The following is a 21,448-nucleotide window of genomic DNA, read 5'->3' as shown; positions in this document are numbered from 1 at the left end:
CACATTCAATCAGGGTCTAGTAGCTTGAAGGCTCCCTCTCTGATTGCTCCTTGGGTTTGCACACAGGCTTCCAGACCACCAGGGATGTGTGTAATTTTATTTAAAAGCTTGGACTTTTTGGTGTACTTCCTGGGTCATAGTAATTTATTGTTCATTTAGTGTTTGGTCAGGGATTGTGGGTAAACTATTTAAGCCATTAAAGCTATTGCCTTTTGTTAATGGATATGTCTTTGGATTAGGGAATGATTTCAAGTTTGGCCATGTATGCACAGCTTAGCACATAAGATTGTTCTTAGCTTTTCAGATCCCCGGGAATGAGTGCAATTCCAGGAGGGTTCTTTTTGGCCATGACTTTCCCTAATTCTCTGTTTAAATATTTTGTTGTTACTACTATCATGTAGCTACCAGGCTCCCTCTTGTTCACTTGCCATTAATATCTTCATTGTTTTTTGACAACTCCCTTAGGTATGAAGCTTTCAATGCTTTGTTCTATATACAGTCTGATCTCTCAGAGCTGTGGAGCTCTTTATCCCTACAGCCTGCTCATACCCTTGGGAAAAACCTCAGCATCACTGCACCAGCACTGGGGGCAAGGGTAGCAGCATTCTTTTCCCAGGGTTATAGGCCCACTACATATGTAGGCATGGGGGGTTGGTTGCTCCTGGTTTTCCCAGATTGCCCTTCCTGGTATGAAGCTTCTGCCCTACCAGCAAACTTAGACATGGATGATCAAGGCACCAGTATTCTCAGACCATCATGCCATCTTCCTCTGGAACAATGAGACCACATTTTACTGACATTTGTTTCTCCAGTGTCTTAACACATACTAGAAATTCTTTTAATATTAAGTAAGTTAATAGAAAAATAGGAACAATTCAATTTGCTAATGTTTTATTTCAAATACGTAATCTTTCTTGGTATCAATTTTTCAAGTTGATTAAGGAAAAAAGGAGAAAAAAGTAATCCTTTTTTGCTTAAAGTTCACATTTAGTTAGGTAACAACATTAAAAAACCTTTCTTCTCTCCGTAGAGTTGAAGATACCCACTTTGAAGAAGAATGAATACACTGGCATTGAATCAATTTGCAGTGTTACTCTGGAAAAATTTTACCATAAAGGTAGTGTTGTAGTTTCCTAGGCTGCTTAAAGTAGATATCATGAAGCACACTGGCTTAAACAATGGGTTTATTAGCTTACAGTTTTGAGGTTGAGAAAAATGTCCAAATCAAGGCATTATCAAGGCAATGCTTTCTAGCCACTGGCTACCAGTGATCCTTGACTCCTCTGTCATAAGGCAAGTCACATAGCAAGGTCTGCTAGTCTCTCATTTCTTTTCCTGGTTTTGTTGATCTCAGCTTCTTGCTTCCATGACTTTCTCTCTATGTTCATTCCATTTATAAAGGACTCCAGGAATAGTTTTAAGACCCATCCTGAATAAGATGAGTCACACTTTATCTGAAGTAGCCCCATCAAAAGGTCCTACTTATAATGGGTTTACACACACAGGAATGAATTAAATTTAAGAAAGTTTTCTGGATACATATAGTTTCAAACCACCACAGTCCACTCTCTGCACCCCAAACAGACATGTTCTTTCCATGTGCAAAATACGTTCATTCCATCACAATATGCCAAAAGCTTTAAGTCACTTCAGTAACAATACGAAGTACAAAGTCTCATCAAAATCGTTTATAGATACGGTCTGTCCTAGGGCATAACTCCAGTCTATGGACATGTGAAAACTAGAAAACAAATTATCTGCTTCCAATATACAGTGGAGGGAGAGGTATAAGGTTGATATTCCCATTCCCATAGGGAGAAATTAGAAGAAAAAAAAATGTCATGAGTCCCAAACAGTTCTGAAACCCTGCATGGCATTCTCCATTAGGTTTCAAAGTCTGAGCGACATCTATGGAATGATGTTTTGTCCTCAGGGACTTATGGAGCAAGAGCTCCACCCTTCCAAGTGCTTGTACAGTGGCCATACTCCCCACAAACATTGGGATGAAGGCTCCAACCTCTTCAAGCATCACGATGGTGACCAGGCTCCCTACAGTCACCAGGGAATAGACGCTAAGCTCTGAGAACACTGGGGTGATAGCACTCTTCCTGAATAATTGGGTAGAAGGCTGGCACTCTCCAAGCCCTGGGGCAGACTCACCCTTTCCCTGCACATAGGTGGGCCCACTCTCTTGGCCCAAGAAGATGTCTTTGGCCAAACCTCAGCTTCCATGATTCTACCCTTTAAGTGATTTTTCCCTCAATTTGTCCCTTTCCTGTCCCTTTTAGTCCATGCTGGCAGTAGTTCTGTTCATACAGATTTCACAAAAAAACTTGTCAGTTTGGCTTGTAGTAAATGGGGGTCCAAACCATCAGACAATAGAACTTTCCACAGACACTTCTTGGATAACTGCAACTCCAATCTTAACTTGTACTGAAATGACTGATAGGGTCCATGTTCAGTTAAACCCGTACATAGAGCCCTGTTCTCTGGGAAACTGCTTTTCAGAAGCTCAGAAATTTCCAAACCATCAATTTCTGATTTCTTTGTGCTGAGAAGTTCAGTTTTCAGTTTATCTCTTTTTTCTCACATTTTATAAACTTCAAGGAGAAACCAGACTGCACTTACCACACTTAGCTTGGCAACATATTCAGGCAAATATCCAACTTCATCATTTTTCAAATTCTGACTTCCATCCAACATGTGAATTCAATTTCACCAAGTTCTCTGTCACTGTAAAACAAAGATCAAGGGACTTCCAGGAAAATGGCAGACTAGAAAGGCACAGGACTCTCTTCTCTCCCAGTAAAATAGCTAGACGACAGATGGAAATGGCCTGGAAAAAAATCATCCAGGGTTTAGGACACCAAGTGAAGGCCCAGGACTAAAGAGATCCATCTCTCCCAAGATCCCTCTCTACTAACAGGAACTGATTATTGAGGGTATAGAGGGTAGTAGAATTATTTCCTAGATGGGAAAAGGGAGGGGGCTGACAGCAAAGGCTAGAGAACAGAACTGTCTCTGAGAAATTTTGAATTACAAGGCTCTTAGCCTCCAGGCAGATCCACTGATCTGGTCCCTGTTGCAGCAAACACAAGCGGACCAGGCATTGAACTGAGGGGACTGCCAAAGAGTGCCATCTGCTTGTGGACCAAGGAAGTGCATGTGAGAAAATTAAAAGTAAATAAGAGGCTTTCTGGCCTTTACCACTTCCCTCACTAAAACCCTAGGAAGAGGGTTTGCAACCCATTACTGAGTCCAAAACCCAGTTTTGAACAACTAACAGGGACCTAACAATCCAGGTTGAACCAAGAATCAAAGAGCAGTAGTAACACATAGCCTCTGGCCACTAAATCCCTATGAAACAGAGAGAAATTGAGCATCTGAGTAAACTGCAATCCTAATCAGATGCTTAGACGTCAGCAAAAAATTATGAGCCATACTACAAAAATGAAAGAATGGCATAAGAGGAGGAATATATCAAAGTCCCAGAAGAGACTCAGGATTTGAAACAACCAATTAGCAAGATGCATACAAATATCCAAAATCAAAATTACTGACTTGAAAGATAATATGTGGTTAACGAGACAGATGAAACCAAGAAGACATTGAACAAGCACAAAGAAGAATTTGAAATGCTGAATAGAAAAGTGACAGAGATCATGGGAATGAAAGACACGTTAGGTGAGATGCAAAACACATTTGAGGCATACAACAGTAGACTCGAAATGACAGAAGAAAGGAAAGGTGATACTGAAGACTGAAGAGCTGAAACTGAAGAGAAGAAAAGATCACAGAGAGAAAAAAATGGATAAAATTGAGCAGGGCCTCAGGAAAGTGAATGACAACACAAAACACAAGAACGTATGTGTCATGGAAGTTCCAGAAGGAGAAGATAAGGGAAAAAGGGCACAAAGAATATTTAAGGAAGCAATAGCTGAAAATTTCCCAACTCTCCTGAAAGAAATGAACTTACATGTCCAAGAAAGCTCACTGTACTCAAATCAGAATTAATCTGAACCAACCTACTCCAGGACACTTAACTACTCAATATGTTAAATGTCAAAGATAAAGAGAAAATTCTGAGAGCAGCAAGAGAGAAGCAAACAGTCACATACAAGAATGCCTAGTAAGACTTAGTCCAGATTTCTCTTCAAAAACCATGGAGGCGAGAAGACAGTGGTGTGATACAATTAGGATACTGAAAGAGAAAAACCAACATCTGAGAATTCTTTATGCAGCAAAATTTTCCTTCAGATATGAAGGTGAGTTTAAAATATTCACAAACAAACAGAAACTAAGAGAGTTTGTGAAAAAAAGAATCCACCTTTGCCAGGAATATTAAAGGTGATAGCCTTACAGCCTGAATGTAAAGACAGGAGAGGGAGGTTTGGAGGAGAGTATAGAAGAAAGAATAGCAGAAAGGATAACCAAAAGAGTAAAAAGACAGATGAAAATTAGATATTACATATGAAAACCAAAGAATATAATGGTAGAAGTAAATAATGCATTTACAGTAATGTCATTGAAAGGGAATGGATTAAACTGCCCAGTCAGAAGATACAGGCTGACACAATGGATAAATAAGCATGGGCCATTCATATGCTGCTTATAAGAGTCTCACCTTAGACCCAGGGATACAAACCAGCTGAAAGTAAAAGGTTGGGAAAAGATGCTCCACACATATAGTAACCAAAAAAAAAAAAAAAAAACAGAGGTAGCTATACTAATATTGGACAAAACAGACTTTAAATGCAAAAAAGTTATGAGATACAGAAGCCCATTATGTATTAATAAAAGGGACAATCCACCAGGAAGAAATAACAGTCATAAATATCTGTGCACCTAACTAGGGTGCCCCAAAATTCATGAGACAACCTCTGGCAAAACTGAAGGGAGGAATAGACATCTTTATGATAATTGTTGGTGATTTCAACATAACATTCACACCATTAGATAGAACAACCAGATGATCAACAAGGAAACAAATTGACAATATAAAATAGTTAGACATATCAGACATATACAGAACATTGCAGTCAAACTCAGTGGACAGTCAAGTGCCCATGGACCTTTTTCCAGGATAGACCATTGTGGTTAGGTCACAATGCAGCTCTCAATAAATATAAAAAGCTTGAAATTATACAAAGCACCTTCTCATCATAATGGAATGAAACTGGAAATCAATAATAGACAAGAAAGAGGTAAGTTCACAAATGTGTGGAGGCTAAACAACATACTCCCAAATATTCAGTGGGTCAAAGAAGAAATTGCAAGTGAAATCAGTAAATATATTGAGACAAATGAAAACAGCACAATTTATCAAACTTATGGGATACAGTGAAGGCAGACTTAAGAGGGAATTTTATAACACTAAACACCTATCTTAAAAAGGAAAAAAGAGCTAAACACAAAGATTTAACTGAACAACTAGAGAAACAAGAAAAGGAAGAGCAAACCAATCCCAAATCAAGCAGAAGAAAGAAATAATAAAGATTAGAACAGAAGTAATTGAAATTGAGAACAAAAAAATAGAGAAAATCAACAAAACCAAAAGGTGGTTCTTTGAGAAGATTAATAAAATTGATAAACCCCTGGCTAGAGTAGGAAAGAAAAAAAGAAGATGCAAATAAATATAATCAGAAATGAAAGGGGGCAAGTTACTACTGACCCCAAGAAGTAAAGAGTATCCTAAGAAGATATTATGAGAAACTATATGCGAACAAGGTAGACAATTAGATGAAATGGACAAATTCCTAGAAATGCACAAGCAACCTATGCTGACACTACAGGAAACACAAGATCTTAAACCAATCACATTTAAAGAGATTGACTGCATCATCAAAAATCTCCCAACAAAGAAAAATCCAAGACCAGATGGCTTCACAGGTGAATTCTACCAAGCATTTTGAAAAGAAGTAACACCAATCCTGTTTAAACTCTTCTAAAAACTGGAAGAGGAGAGAAAATTACCCAACACATTTTATTTTATTTTTTTTAATTTTTTTATTCATTTTTAAAAAATATTACATTAAAAAAATATGAGGTCCCATTCAACCCCACCGCCCCCACCCCACCACACCCCCCCACAGCAACACTCTCTGCCATCATCATAACACATCCATTGCATTTGGTAAGTATATCTCTGGGCATCACTGCACCTCATGGTCAGTGGTCCACATCATAGCCCATACTCTCCCATGTTCCATCCAGTGGGCCCTGGGAGGATCTACAGTGTCCGGTAATTGTCCCTGAAGCACCACCCAGGACAACTCCTAGTCCCGAAAACGCCTCCACATCTCATCTCTTCCTCCCATTCCCCGCACCCAGCAGCCACCATGGCCACTTTTCCCACATCAATGCCACACTTTCTCTGTGGACCTTGGATTGGTTGTGTCCATTGCACATCTATGTCAAGAGGAGGCTTAGGTTCCACATGGATGCTGGATGCAATCCTGCTTTCAGTTGTAGGCACTCTAGGCTCCATGGTGTGGTGGTTGACATTCTTCAACTCCATGTTAGCTGAGTGGGGTAAATCCAATAAATCAGAGTGTGAGTTGAAGTCTGTTGAGGCTCAGGGCCTTGCTATCATATTGTCAGTCCAGAGATTCAAATCCCCTAGATATATCTTAAACCCCAGCACCAACTACAATTCCAGTAAAGTAGCATGAAAGTCTTGTGAAAAGAGATCCCATCTGTGTCCAGCTCCATCACGCAGAAACACCAGCTCCAAAGAAGGACCAACTGACATGGCAGTGAACCCCATCTGCCATGACCATAGAACCTATGGGTCTCTTTAGCCCTCAAAAGAACCAATACCTGGGGTTGTATCTACTTTATCTGTCTCTGAGACTCTGCTCAGGCCAACACATTTTATGACTCCAACATCACCCTAATACCAAAGCCAGATAAAGATGCTACAAGAAAAGAAAGTGACAGACCAAGCTCTTTAATGAACATAGATGCAGAAATTCTGAACAAAATACTTCCAAATCAAATCCAACAGCATTCAAACAACTTATACATCGTGACTAAGTAGGATTTATTCCTGGTATGCAAGGCTGGCTCAGCATAAGAAAATCATTAGCATATTATATTACCAATTAACAAATTTAAGGAAAAATAACACATGATCATCTCACTCAATGCAGAAAAGGCATTCAACAAAATTCAGTATCCTTTCTTGATAAAAAACACTTCATAGGAATAGAAGGAAAATTCCTCCATATGATAAAAGACATATATGAAAAACCCATAGTCAACATCATACTCAATGGAGAGAAGTTAAAGGCTTTCCCTCTAAAATCGGGAATAAGACAAGGATACCCACTGTCATTGTTATTTAACATTATACTAGAAGTTCCAGCAAGAGCAATTACACACACAAAAAATAAAGGCATTCAAATAGAAAAAGAGGAAGTAAAAAACTGTTTGCCAATGACATGATCCTGTATTTAGAAAATTCTGACGTGTCTATGACAAAGCTACTTGAGCTAATAAAGGAATTCAGTAAAGTAACAGGATACAAGATCAACACACAAAAATCTGTAATGTTTATATACACTAGAATAATCTTAGCAAGAAATCAGGGGGAAATTCCATTTACGGTAGCAACAAAAAGACTCAAATAACTGGCAACCAATTTAACTAAGAAACTACGGGACCTGTATGTAGAAAACTACCAAGCAACAGCAGAAGAAATCAATGAAGGGAAGTGGACTTGGCCCAGTGGATAGGGCATCTGTCTACTACATGGGGGGTCTGCAATTCAAACCCTAGGCCTCCTTAGCCCGTGTGGAGCTGGCCCATATGCAGTGCTGATGTGTGCAAGGAGTGCCGTGCCACGCAGGGGTGTCCCCCACGTAGGGGAGCCCCACGCACAAGGTTTACGCCCCGTAAGGAAAGCCGCCCAGCGCGAAAGAAAGTGCAGCCTGCCTGGGAATGGCGTCGCACACACGGAGAGTTGACACAGCAAGATGACACAACAAAAAGAAACACAGATTCCCATGCCATTGACAACAACAGAAGCAGACGAAAAACAAGAACACGCAGCAAATGGACACAGAGAGCAGACAACTGGGCGGGGTGGGGAGGGGAGAGAAATAAATCTGAAAAAAAAAAGAAATCAATGAAGACCTAAACAAGTGGAGATAACAGTCCGTGTTCATGGATTAGAGGACTAAATAGGTGACGGACTTGGCCCAGTGTTTAGGGCGTCCATGTACCACATGGGAGGTCCATGGTTCAAACCCTGGGCCTCCTTGACCCGTGTGGAGCTGGCCCATGCGCAGTGCTGATGTGCGTGCAAGGAGTGCCGCGCCACAAAGGGGTGTCCCCCGTGTAGGGGAGCCCTACATGCAAGGAGTGCGTCCCGTAAGGAGAGCTGCCCAGCATGAAAGAAAGTGCAGCTGCCCAGGAATGGCGCCGCACACACAGAGAGCTGATGCAGCAAGATGACGCAACCAAAAGAAACACATTCCTGTGCCGCTGAGAACAACAGAAGTGGACAAAGAAGACACAGCAAATAGACACAGAGAACAGACAACTGGGGTGGAGGGGCGGGAAGGGGAGAGAAATAAATAGATAAATAAATCTTAAAAAAAAAAAAAGACTAAATATCATGAAGATGTCAATCCTACCCAAACAGGTTTATAGATTAAATGAAATACCAATCAAAATTCCAACAGACTACTCTACAGAAATAGAAAAGACAATTATCAAATTCATTGGGAAGGGAAAGTGCTCTTGAATAGCCAAAAGCATTCTAAATAAGAAAAGCAACAATAGAGGAATTTTACTGCCTGCCCTTGAAACATATTACAAAGCTACAGTGTCAAAATAGCATGGTACTGGTATTAAGATAGTCACATTGATCAATGGAATAGAATGCAAAGTACAAAAATAAACCCTCACCTCTATGGTCAACTGCTTTTTGACAAATTTACCAAGTCCATTTTAATGGGACAAAATGTCTCCTCAACAAATGGTGCTGAGAGAATTGGTTATCTATAACCACAAGGATGAAAGAGGACCTCTGTCTCACTCCCTATACAATGATCAATGCAAAAGGGATCAAAGACATAAATACAAAAGCCAGGACCATAAAACTACTAGAAGAAAATGTAGGGAAACATCTTAAAGACCTTGCCGTAGGTGGTGGTTTCTTGGACCTTAGACCCAAAGCCCACACAACAAAAGGAAAAATAGATAAATGGGACCTCCTCAAAATTAAACACTTTTGCACCTCACAGGACTTTGTCAAAAGGTTGAAAAGGCAGCCGACTCAATTGGAGAAAATATTTGGAAACCACATGTCCAATAAAGGTTTAATATCCATGATATATAAAGAGACATGTTCTGCTAAATAAAGGTTAACAATATGGGAGCTTAATATATAATGAATCCTGCGAACTACACCAAAATGTTCCGCTAAAGAAGAGGCAGAAACTCTAAATGCTATGCAAAGGCAGTTTTATTCAATCAAATGAGTTTCAGGTTATATCAAATGATTATAACAATTGAGCAATCACAAAAGAAAGTAATCAATTAAGGACATAGGAAAGAATGAAAGTATATACAACCACTCACCAAATCAGGGGGAAACTCAACATCTGATCTCTCACATGGCTGGGGAACCCCTTTTCCAGGAGATCAGAGTCCTGATTGGAAAATCGGTCCCGGGTAGAGCGTCCTCTCCTGGGTGAGGCTTCAACTGGCAGCTTGGGGACCATCCTTTTTAAGGGGTTCCGTACTTCAGAACTCCAATCAGACTTGCAGTTCATGAGGAATGACTTCATCGAAAGTAACCGAATCCATTCAGGGGGTGGCGGTAGCCAGCCCTCCACAGGAGACGTGGTGTCTCGAGAGGTCTTTGTGTTCTGTTCACAGTACACTGAATAGGAACATAAGGTTTTAGCTTTTAGCTTTACAGGGAATACGAACAGGATGTGCAAATGCCGTGTCTGGTAACTTGTTCCTTTTAAACACTTGTTTTTTGGTTACTAGGTGAGGGGGTTGCCTGCATAGCAGGGTTACAGCATTCCAAAGGACAATGGACAAGTTGATCATTCACAATTCTAGGCTAAAATAGCAGACACTATTGATTAGAAAGCTTATGAATTCACAATTCTTAATAATTTTTTTATAGTACATCAAGGTGTTACAACTCAACAATAAAAAGTCAGCCAAACTGATTAAAATATGGGCAAAAGACTTGAATAGACATTTGTCCAAAGAAGTAATGCAAATAGCAGAAGAAACACATGAAATAATGTTCAACACCAGCAGTGATTAGGGAAATGAAAATCAAAATACAGTGAGATATTTCACACTTATCAGAATGGCCACTACTAAAAAGATAGAGAACTACAAGTATTGAAGAAGATATGGAGAGATATGCACACTTATTCAGTGTTGGTGGGAATGTAGAATGGTACAGCCACTGTGGAGGACTTTTGGCATTTCCTAAGGAAGTTGAGTATAGATTTGCCACATGACCCTGCAGTACCACTACTGGGTATATACCTAGAAGAACTGAGAGCAGTAACACGAACAGACATCTGCACATAATGTTCATAGTGGTGATATTCATGATTGCCAAAAGTTAGAAATAACCCAGGTGTCCATCAACTGATGAGTGGATAAACAAACTGTGGTATATCCACACAATGGAATATTAAGCAGCTGTAAGAAGAAATGTTGTCATAAAGCATATGACAACGTGGATGAACCTGGAGGACGTTATGTTGAGTGAAGCAAGCCAGACACAAAAGGACAAATATTGTATGATCTACTCTCAACTAAATATATTGTGTAACACATTGTAGCAGTTTGATATGGTTAAGAATTCCAAAAATAGATATTGGATTATGCTTGTAATCTGATCTGTACCTGGACATGATTGAGTTATGATTAGGGCAGGTGGGGACTCACAGATAAAAGGCATGGCAAAGAACAGAGTTGAGGGTTTCTGATGTTGGAGTTTGATGCTCAAGACTTAAGCTGGAGTCCTGAGAAGTAAGCTCACAAGGAAAGAGAAGCCAGCCCCAGAAAGAAAGGAACCTTGAACCCAAAGAAAAGCAAGCCCCATGAACATAGGAGCCCAGGAAACTTGAACCCTTGCAGACATCGGCATCCATTTTGCTCCAAATAGACTTTGGTGAGGAAAGTAACTTATGCTTTATGACCTGGTATCTGTAAGCTCCTACCCCGAAATAAATACCCTTTATAATGCCCAGCACATTTCTGGCATTTTGCATCACCATCTCTTTGGCTGACTAATACACATATTGTAGGATTCCATTTATATAAAATATAAATACAAATCAATTTGTAAAGATGAAATTTGATTAGTGGTTATGTAGGGTGGGGAAGGCATGCTTAAGGGTGTGGAGTGTTTCTTTTTGGAGTAGTGAAAAAATTTTTTGTGATGAATGCACAACATTTTTATTATAATAAAAGCCATTGATTATATACTTTAGATAGATTAGTATGGTTTGTGAATATATTTCAATAAAACTCCTTAATAAATAAATAAATGTGCAAGGATAGCCAGAAATAGCAGATTTGTACAGCCGGGGAAACATATTGAGAGGTTAAGAATTTTCTTGTTGTTTGTGTTTTTTTGTTTATTATTATTATTATTGAAATAATGAAAATGCTTTAATAATGATTGAAGTGATGAAAGCACAACTATGTGATTGTGATTATACTAAATACTATTGATTGTGCACTTTAGATGAATTGTATGCTTTATTAATATGTATCAATAAAAATGATTTGTAAACAATGACAACAAAAATCATCTTTCTTCCAGTTTCCAATAACACATTCATCATTTCTGTCTGAGTTCTTATCAGAAGTACCTTTAGCATCCATATTTCTACCAACAGTCTCTTCAAAGCAATCTAAACCTTTTCTATCAAACAACTCACAATTCTGCCAGCCTCTGCCCATTAACCAATTCCAAATCCATTTCCACATTTTTGGTATTTGCAATAGCAGCACATACTCTCCTGGTACAAAAATCTCTTTTCATTTTCTAGGCTGCTCAAAGCAGAGACCATAAAATCCATTGGCTTAAACAATGGGAATTGATTAGCTTACAGTTTGAAGCTGAGAAAATGTCCAAATGAAGCTACCATTAAAACAACACTTTCTTCCTGAAGATTGGCTGCTGGCAATCCTTGGCTCCTCTGCCACATAGTAAGGCACATGGCAGCAACTGCTGGTGTTTCTCTCTTCTGTGTATTGTTGGTCTCAGTTTCTTGCTTGCTCTCTTTCTCTCTCTTCATTCCATTTATAAAGGACTCCAGCAATAGAATTAAGACCCATCCTGAATGAGGTGGGTCACACCTTAACTGAAGTAGCCTTATCAAAAGGTCCTGTTTACAATGGTTTACACCTATAGGAATAGATTAAGAATATGTTTTTCTGGGATAAAATACAGTTTCAGACCATCACAGGTAGGTAAATGAATGAGAAAATACCCATTCATTGCATTTAAATTTACTGTGTTTTTTGTACTTTCTGAAAATTAACTCTAGAATTGATAGTTCTTCCAGATCTATAAGGCTGAGTGAATCAGTGGTATATAGTATGGCCTCTAAGAAAATGAGTGATAGTGTAGGAATTAGGGAAGACAGTCTAGAAGAAAGCACAGCTGTTCATGAGGGAAAAGGGCAGAACTTAAAATAATACAACTATCCATGTGCATTGACTGTGTCATCTTAAGGTAACTAACACCATGTTTTTGTTTCTTTTCTAGAGGAGACAGTTCATTAGTTTACTATTGGAAGTCTTAATAGCATTGCTGTTTGCAATAGTGCTTTTGCTATTCCGTGCACTTATTAATATAAAGATTACTGGACCTTACAGTTTTCCTTCTCAACCCATCAATACTCTGCCTTCTTACTTCAAAAATTCCAAGAACTGGGAATTAATCTATATACCTTCTAATATTGATGTGCTAAAAGAGATCACTGAGAATGTGAAGAGGAATCTAAACATCAGCATGAAAGGTTAGAAACTAAGGTTTTCTGTAAAGCATATTATTTGCTTTTAGAGGAGCTAAAACATTGTTGAAAAAGAATAAAGTTGGTTGTTAAAACTTTGATAATTAAGACAGTGCTGTGTTGGAGGGATAGATACACAATTCAATGAAACAGAATAGAGAACTCAGGAATTGACCTACACAAATACGCTGAAATGATTTTTGACAAAGATGCAAAAGAAAGTTAATGGAGGAAGGATATTTTCAACAAATAGTGCTGGAGCAATTGGGCATCAGTGGGCAAAACAATGAGACTTGGTCTGAACTTCATAGCTTACGCTAAGAACTAATTCAAGATGGATCATAAATCTCAATGTAAAATGATAAAAACATTTATGAGGGAACATTGGAGAAAATCTTTGTGATGCAGTTAGTTGAAGAGTTCTTAGACATGATACCAACACCATGATCCATAAAAGAAAAAAAATAGGTTAAATTGGGGTTCTGTTATATACTATTATTAGTGGTTTCTCTTGGGGTTATAATATGTATACTTTTCACAGTCTACTTAGGATTAATATTTTACCACTTATAATGTCAAAACCTTACCTGTATATGGTTCACCTTACATGTCTTTATGTTGCAGTTTTCATAACATAAATCAAAAACATCACTAGAAAGTGTTAAAATTCACATATATATATTTTTAAATTAAATTTTTATATTTTTATATATAAATTTCATCAGAACTTTTGCTGTCCCTTCATTCCCAAAGTTCAAAGTTTCTTTCTGGTATCTTTTCCCCTTGTTCTGAAGAACTTCCTTTAACAATCTTTTAGATAAGAGCAAGTCTAAAAGCAATGGATTTTCTTAGTTTTCCTTTATCTCTGAAAATGTCTTTATTTCATTCCTGCAAGATATTTCAGTAGGTATAGAATTCTGGGCTGGCAGTCAATTCCTTTTAGCACTTTAAAAATATTGTGCCACTTATTCTGTCCTCCTTGGATTCCAACAATATGTCAGTAATCATTCAAATCCTTATTCCTCCATAGGTAATGTATTTTTCTCTGGCTGATTTCAAGATTCTTTCTGTCTTTAGTTTTCAGAAGTTGATACTGATGTATCTGACTGTGGATTTCTTTTGGTTTATTCTGTTTGGCATTCCCTGAGCTTTTTGAATCTGAAGGTTTATATCTTTCACAAATGGAAAGTTTTCAGCTGTCATTTTTTGAAATAGTTTTTCAATCCTGACTTCTTTCTTCTCTCCAAGGACCACAATGATGTAAATGTTAGACCTGTTCTATGTTAGACCACAGGTCCTTGAGGCCCTGTTCAACTTTCTCCCAGTATTTTCTCTTTTGCTCAGATTAGGAAATATCTATTGATCTGTCTTCCAATTCACTGACATCATCCTCTGTTGTCTCCATTCTGATATTGAGCTATCAAATGGCTATTTTTATTATTTTAGTTATATTTTCAGTTCTAAAATTTTCCATTTGGATATTTTTTCATATCTTCTTGTTCTATTACTCAGTCTGTTTTTCCATATCTTTCAAGATTGTTAAGATTGCTTCTTGCAAGCATTTTTATAATAGCTATTTTTAAAATATTTGTCAGATAATTTTAACATCTGTACCATTTTGGCTTTGGCTTCTTTTGTCTTTCTCCATTTTAGTTATTAGTATGTTGAGAGATTTTGGATTGTATCCTGGACATTTTGAATATTGAGATACAAGGTTCTGGATTTTGTTTAAATCCTATAAATAGTGCTATTATTTTTGTTTTTGTTTTAGCAGGCCAGGTTAGGCTAAGGCTTTAAATTCTAAGCCCACTTTTGTCAGCTGTGTTCCAATATCAGTTCCATTTCAAAGGCTTGCTATAGGGTCATTCACATGTGCCCCATGTGAGTGCCAGTCTGGGATCTTGCCTGTAGTATATTTTTGTTCAATTTTCGAAGTCCTTGTCATTTTATTTAGCATCAGGTCAGCACATGTGAATCTCATAGGTGTGCCCAGGAATTCATTAACAATTTACTGTGCTCACATTTGTGAGCTCTTCTTTCTCTACTATACTTTTGGTGGCAGTGGAACCAGAGAAAAAGAGAAAAAAAAAGCAACAGGGATTTATCCCAATCTCTTGGAACTCTGATGTGAATGGCAGGTTCCCTTCCTTCAGAGGTTTGGCTCCTGCCAGCTGCTGTGATCCCTGCTGCTGTGTAGAATTGAGGTGTGAGAGAAAGGAGCTTCTCCTAGACTTTTTTCTATCTGCTCCCTGCTGCCGATATCCAAGTAATAATAAAAAAGGAAAACGCTACACTCACTGCCAGTTTACTTATACCTAATTTCTGGTTTTCTTTCCCAGTCTGCTTCCTCTTTTCTAATTTTCAGAGTTAAAAAATAGATTCTTCTTGCATTTTGTTCAAGTTTTATAAACTATATTTGATGTGAGAGACAGGATAGAGAGAGCTTACTCTGTCTTACAGTAGTGGATCCATATTGTGTACATGTGTTGTCTTTTTTTGTTAGTTTGAGAGATTTGGAATGAGAGGGAGAGTCAATGCATACATTCAGTCTGACATCTCAAGACATTTCTATATTAAAACAAAGACATACATTATGAAAAAGTATGTAAAATTATAACTTTTTAAAATTTCATTTTTAATTATCATTTTTTTAAAGTTAATAGATCACACAAAATGTTACATTAAAAAACGTAAGAGGTTCCCATATACCCCACTCCTCACCCCTCACCCCCTTCATTTTTTTAAATTGTATTTTTTTGAAGATACATAGATCACAAAAAATGTTACATTAAAAAATATAAGAGGTTCCCCTATACCCCGCACCCCCTCCACCCCACTCCTCCCATATCAACAACCTCTTTCATCATTGTGGCACATTCATTGCATTTGGTGAATACATTTTGGAGCACTGCTGTACCACATGGATAATAGTTTACATTGTCAGTTACACTCTCCCCCATACATTCGGTGGGTTATGGCAGGATATATAATGTCCAGCATCTGTCCCTGCAATATCATTTAAGACAACTCCAAGTCCCGAAAATGCCCTCCCATCACATCTCTTCTTCCCTCTCCCTGCCCTCAGCAACTACCGTGTCCACTTTCTCCACATCAGTGCTACAATTTCTTCCATTGCTAGTCACAATAGTTCTATAGTTGAATATCAGTAAATCCATTCTAATTCATATTTTATCCCTCCATCCTGTGGACCCTGGGATTGTGATGTCCACTCCACCTCTATATTGAGAGGGGGCTTTGATCCCACATGGAAAAGGATGCAATTCTTAATCTTTAAGTCTAAAATGTGTATCTCCAAAAAACTTTAGTGCCTGTGAAATATACTACTTTGGATGGCTCTTTTGGTATTTTAATCTCTGCTATTATGGGTGTGTCAATAGAAAAGTATAGGAAATGCTTTTGTTCTATGATAGTGAGGTCAACATGGAATTATGTCAGCCTGAAAGCTATAACAAAAATCTAATGGGGGGGGGGGCGGACTTGGCCCAGTGGTTAGGGCATCTGTCTACCACATAGGAGGTCCGTGGTTCAAACCCCAGGCCTCCTTGACCAGTGTGCAGCTGGCCCATGCGCAGTGCTGATGTGCGCAAGGAGTGCCCTGCCACGCAGGGGTGCCCCCGCGTAGGGGAGCCCCACACGCAAGGAGTGCGCCCCGTAAGGAGAGCCGCCCAGTGTGAAAGAAAGTGCAGCCTGCCTAGGAATGGCACCACACACACAAGAGCTGACACAGCAAGATGACGCAACAAAAAAGAAACACAGATTCCTATGCCGCTGACAACAACAGAAGCGGACAAAGAAGATGCAGCAAACAGACACAGAGAACAGACAAAACCAAGGTGGGGGGGGAGGGGAAATAAATAAATAAATCTTTAAAAAAATCTAATGAGTTGGCAATGATATAAAAGTAGAATATATTAATGAAGTCACATTATCATTAACTGTCAAATTACAGAGATGGACACTGGGAATACTTTCTCCTTCTCATTGGTGGCCTGATTCCTTTTATTTTGGTTCAACCTTAGCAACATAATCCTGTGGAGATGGGTGCAAGAACTATGTAAAAGTCTTAATTTGGAAAATCCAACCCTTTCTCTTTGGGACAACCTTATAAACAATCTTCTTCTTAACTGACTTTTTACCAAAGTTTTAAAATTCTTCAGATACTTGTCCTGAGACTCTAATTCAGTAGGAATTTATGATTGGTAGCCTCTGTGCTACTTGACTCTGGCATCTCTCGTTTGGTTTTATCAGCAAATATTTTATTATTTGGTATCACATTGGCTTACAATTCTTGACTACAATATACTTATTTACTTGTTAGCACACTGTTGTCAAATGGCACATTCACACCTTCCCTAGCCCACTCAGTTTTGTATTTTTTTACATTTTTTCTTGATTAAAGAAGTTGCATAAAATACAATCATGCATAAAATACAGGATTCCTGTACATCACCACACCACTAACACCTTGTTTTGGTGTGGAACATTTGTTATAATTGATGACAGCACATTTTTATAATTGTACTAATAATGAAAGTCAATGGCTTAACTGAAGGTTCACTGCTTGTGTAGTGTAGGTCCATGGATTTTACCAATTTTTATTCTGTTACCATAGATACAATCTAACATATCCCCTTTTAATCACATTCAAGTATATATTTCAGTACTGTTGTGTTCACAGTGTTGGGCTACCACCACCACCATCCATTATCAAAATATTTCCATCAATTCCAAACAGAAATTCTGTACATTTAAGCCTTAACTTCCCATTCCTTTTCCCTACTTGGTCCCCTGGTATTCTAGATTCTGACTCAATGACTTTGCTTATTTTAATTGGTTCAAATCAGTGAGATCATAAAATATCTGTCCTTTTGTGTTTGGCTTGTTTTATTCAACATAATGTCTTCAAGTTTTATCCAGGTAATTGTATGTGTCAAGACTTCATTCCTTTTTATAGTTGAATAATATTCCATTTTATGTATATACCACATTTTGTTTATCTATTCACACTTATCCAAGGACACTTGGGTGACTTTCATCTTTTGGCCATTGTGAATAATGCTGCTATGAACATCGGTGTAAAATTATGTTTGAGACCCAGTTTTCAATTCTTTTGCTTATATACCAAGTAGTGAAATTGCCAAGTCATATGGTAATTCTATCCTTAAGCTTTCTGAGGAACCAACAAACTGTCTTCCACAGTACCTGTGGAAGACTTTCCACCAACAATGAATAATTTTTCTTATTTCTCTGTATCCTCTCCAACACTTGTTATTTTCCATTTTTAAAATAGCAGTCATTCTAACTGATGTGAAATGATATCTTGTTGTGGTTTTGATTTGCATTTCCCTTATGATTAATGATGTTGAACATCTTTTCATGTGCTTTCTAGCATTTGTATTCTTCTTTGGAAAGATGTCCAAGTCTCTTGCCCATTTACGAATTGGGTTGTTTGTCTTTTTGTTGTTAAGTTGAAGCATTTCTTTATGTATCCTGGATATTAATCCTTTATCAAATATATGATTTCCAAATATTTTCTCATATTGTGGAAGTTGTTTTAGTTTCATGATAAAGTCCTTTGTGGTACAAAAGTTTTAAGTTTTGATTAGGTCCCATTTATGTATTTTGTTTTTTATTGCTTGTGCTTTGAGTGTAAAGTTTAAAAAACTGTTGCCTAACACAAAGTCCTGGAGATGCTTCCCTACATTTTCTTCTAGGAGTTTGATAGTTCTGGCTCCTATATATAGGGCTTTGATCCATTTTGAGTTGATTTTTATATATGGTGTGAGGTAGGAGTCCTCCTTTTTAATTGCAAAAGAGATCCAGTTTTCCCAGCATCATTTGTTGAGGAAGGATTCTTTTCCAATTAAGTGGTGTTTTCCACCTTGTTAAAATCAGTTGGCCATAAACGTGAGGGTTGGTTTCTGAGCTCTCAGTCTGTTCCTTTGGTCTACATATGTTTGTCCTTGTGTCAATACCATACTGTTTTGATTACTTTGTAGCAAGTTTTAAGTTCAGAAAGTGAGTCCTTTTTCAAGATAGCTTTAGCTATTTGGGACCTTTTATCTTTTCCTATAAATTTGACGACTGACTTCTCCATTTCTGCAAAGAAGGTTATTGGAATTTTTATTGGGATTACATCAAATCTATTTATTGCTTTGAGTAGGATTGACAACGAAAGTTAGTCCTCTACTCCATGAATATGGAATTTCCTTCCATTTTTTAATTTTAATAATGTTTTCTTCTAGTTTTCTGTGTACAGGTCCTTTACATCCTTGGTTGGGTTTCATCCTAGATATTTGGTTCTTTTAGTTACTGTTGTAAATGGATTTTTTTTTTCTTGTTTTCTTCTTCAAGAAGGGATTGAACTTGGGGCTTTTTATGTGGGATACTTGTCCTCAACCACTGAGCCACATCAGCTTCCCTTTGTTGGATCCCTTATCTGTTTGCTCATTGTTTGCTTATTGTTTGCTCATTGTTTGTTTGTTGTTTGCTCGTTTCCTTTAGGAGGCACCAGGAACCAAACCCAGGACTAACCATGTAGGAAGTGGGCACTCAATTGCTTGAGCCACATCCTCTCCCAATTCAGAGGTTCTTAACCAGGGCAGGGGTCCACAGGCCCCCAAGGAATCCATGGAAAGATTTCAGGGGGTCCATGAGCTTTTCTCCAACCTCTGGTGTTGAGTGTCATAAAGCTATTTGCCACTACCTCTGGGAAGGGGTCCATGGTTTTCACCCAACTGGCAAAGAGATCCATGGAACAAAAGAGGTTAAGAACCCCTACATTAATTACTTTTCTTATGTTGAAGCAACTTTGCATACCAAGGATGATTCCCATTTGATCATGGTATGTAATTCTTTTAATATGCTGTTGGATTTGGTTTGCTAGTATTTTGTTAAGGATTTTGCATCTTTATTCTTCCTTTCCAATTTGGATGCCTTTTTCTTGCCTAAATGTTCTAGCTACATCTTCCAGCATAATTTTTAATGTTCTGGTGACAGTGAACATCCTTGTTCCAGATCGTAGGGGGAAAGCTTTCAGTCTTTCCCCATTGTATATGATGTTAGATATGGATTTTTCATATTTACCCTTTATCATGTTGAGGAATTTTCCTTCTCCTATCTTTGAAGTGTTTTCATCAAGAAAGCATGCTGTATTTTGTCAAATGCCATTTCTGCATGAATTGAGATAATCTTGCATTTTTTCCCTTCATTCTATTAATGTGTGTTACACGAATTGATTTTCTTATGTTGAGTCACCCTTGCATACCTGGGATAAATACCACTTGATGAGATGTATAATTCTTTTAGTGTATTGCTGGATTTGGTTTGCTAGTATTTTGTGGAGAAACCTTGTGTCTATATTCATGAACAATATTGGCTTTTATATGAGGGTGATGTTGACCTCATAGAATGACTTAGGTAGTGCTCCCTCCTCTTCAAATTTTTGCACGAGTGTGAGCAGAACTGGAGTTATGCCTCCTGGGAACGACTGGTAGAATTCCGTATGAAGCCATCTGGTCCTGAGCTTTTTTTTGTTGGGAGGTTTTTGATTATTGATTCAATCTCTTTACTAGTAATTGGTTTCTTGAGATCTTCTTTTTCTTCTTGAGTCAATATAGGTAGTTTGTATATTTCTAAGAATTTGTTTATTTCAGCTAGGTTATCTAATTGAATAGTGTACAGTTGTTCATAGTATCATCTTATAGTTCTTTTTGTTTCAGTGAGGTCAGTAGCAATGTCTGCCTTTCCATTTCTGATTTTTGTTATTTGTATCCTCTCATTTTTTCTTTGTGAGTCGAGCTAAAGTTTTGTTGATTTTGTGGATCTCTTCAAAGAACCAACTTCTGGTTTTGTCGATTCTCTCGGTTTTTTTTTTCTGTTTGTTCTCTATTTCATTGAAAAATATTTGTTATTTCCTTATTTCCGCTTGCTTTGGTTTTAATTTGCTCTTCTTTTTCTTGTTCTTACAGATTTGAGGTTAGATCTACGATTTGAAGTCTTTTAAAATTTTTTTTATTTTTATTTTTAAAGACGGTTTAGATTACATAAATGATGCATCAGAAGTATAGGGGGAGTCCCATATACTCTATGACCTCTCCCCTCCCACACTTTCCCCCATTAACTACATCTTTGGTTAGTGTGGTACATTTGTTACAATTGATGAACACATAATGAAGCACTGATACTAACCATGGCCTATAGTTTATACTTCCAACCACACGGTTTTTAGGTTTTGACAAAGTGTATAATGGCCTGTATCCATCATTGCAATGTCATTCAGAACAATTCCAATGTTCTGAAAATGCCCCATGTTACACCTATTCTTCCCTCTCCTTCCTGTCAGAAACTGTGGTGACCACTGTCTTTATTTCAACGTTATAAGTTCTTCGATTTGCTAGAATAATAATAAGCTA

The 21,448-nt window shown here is 37.8% G+C and overlaps 1 protein-coding gene across 1 annotated transcript in view; it reads left to right on the top strand.

Moving 5' to 3' along the window:
* Positions 1-1,035: 1,035 nt before the first annotated feature.
* The window catches only part of LOC139437434 (phospholipid-transporting ATPase ABCA3-like), a 150,685-nt gene continuing 130,272 nt past the window's right edge, over positions 1,036-21,448 (top strand). Inside the window, exons 1-2 of the mRNA XM_071211468.1 lie at positions 1,036-1,117; positions 12,767-13,019. Coding sequence (XP_071067569.1) covers positions 1,058-1,117; positions 12,767-13,019 — 313 coding nt within the window. The 5' untranslated portion in view covers positions 1,036-1,057. The remainder of the gene's footprint in view (positions 1,118-12,766; positions 13,020-21,448) is intronic.

This window comes from Dasypus novemcinctus, chromosome 23 (genome assembly GCF_030445035.2).
Source record: "Dasypus novemcinctus isolate mDasNov1 chromosome 23, mDasNov1.1.hap2, whole genome shotgun sequence".
NCBI lineage: Eukaryota > Metazoa > Chordata > Mammalia > Cingulata > Dasypodidae > Dasypus > Dasypus novemcinctus.
The sequence above is the reverse complement of the archived record's forward strand: the minus strand, read 5'-3'. Positions and strand labels throughout refer to the sequence as shown.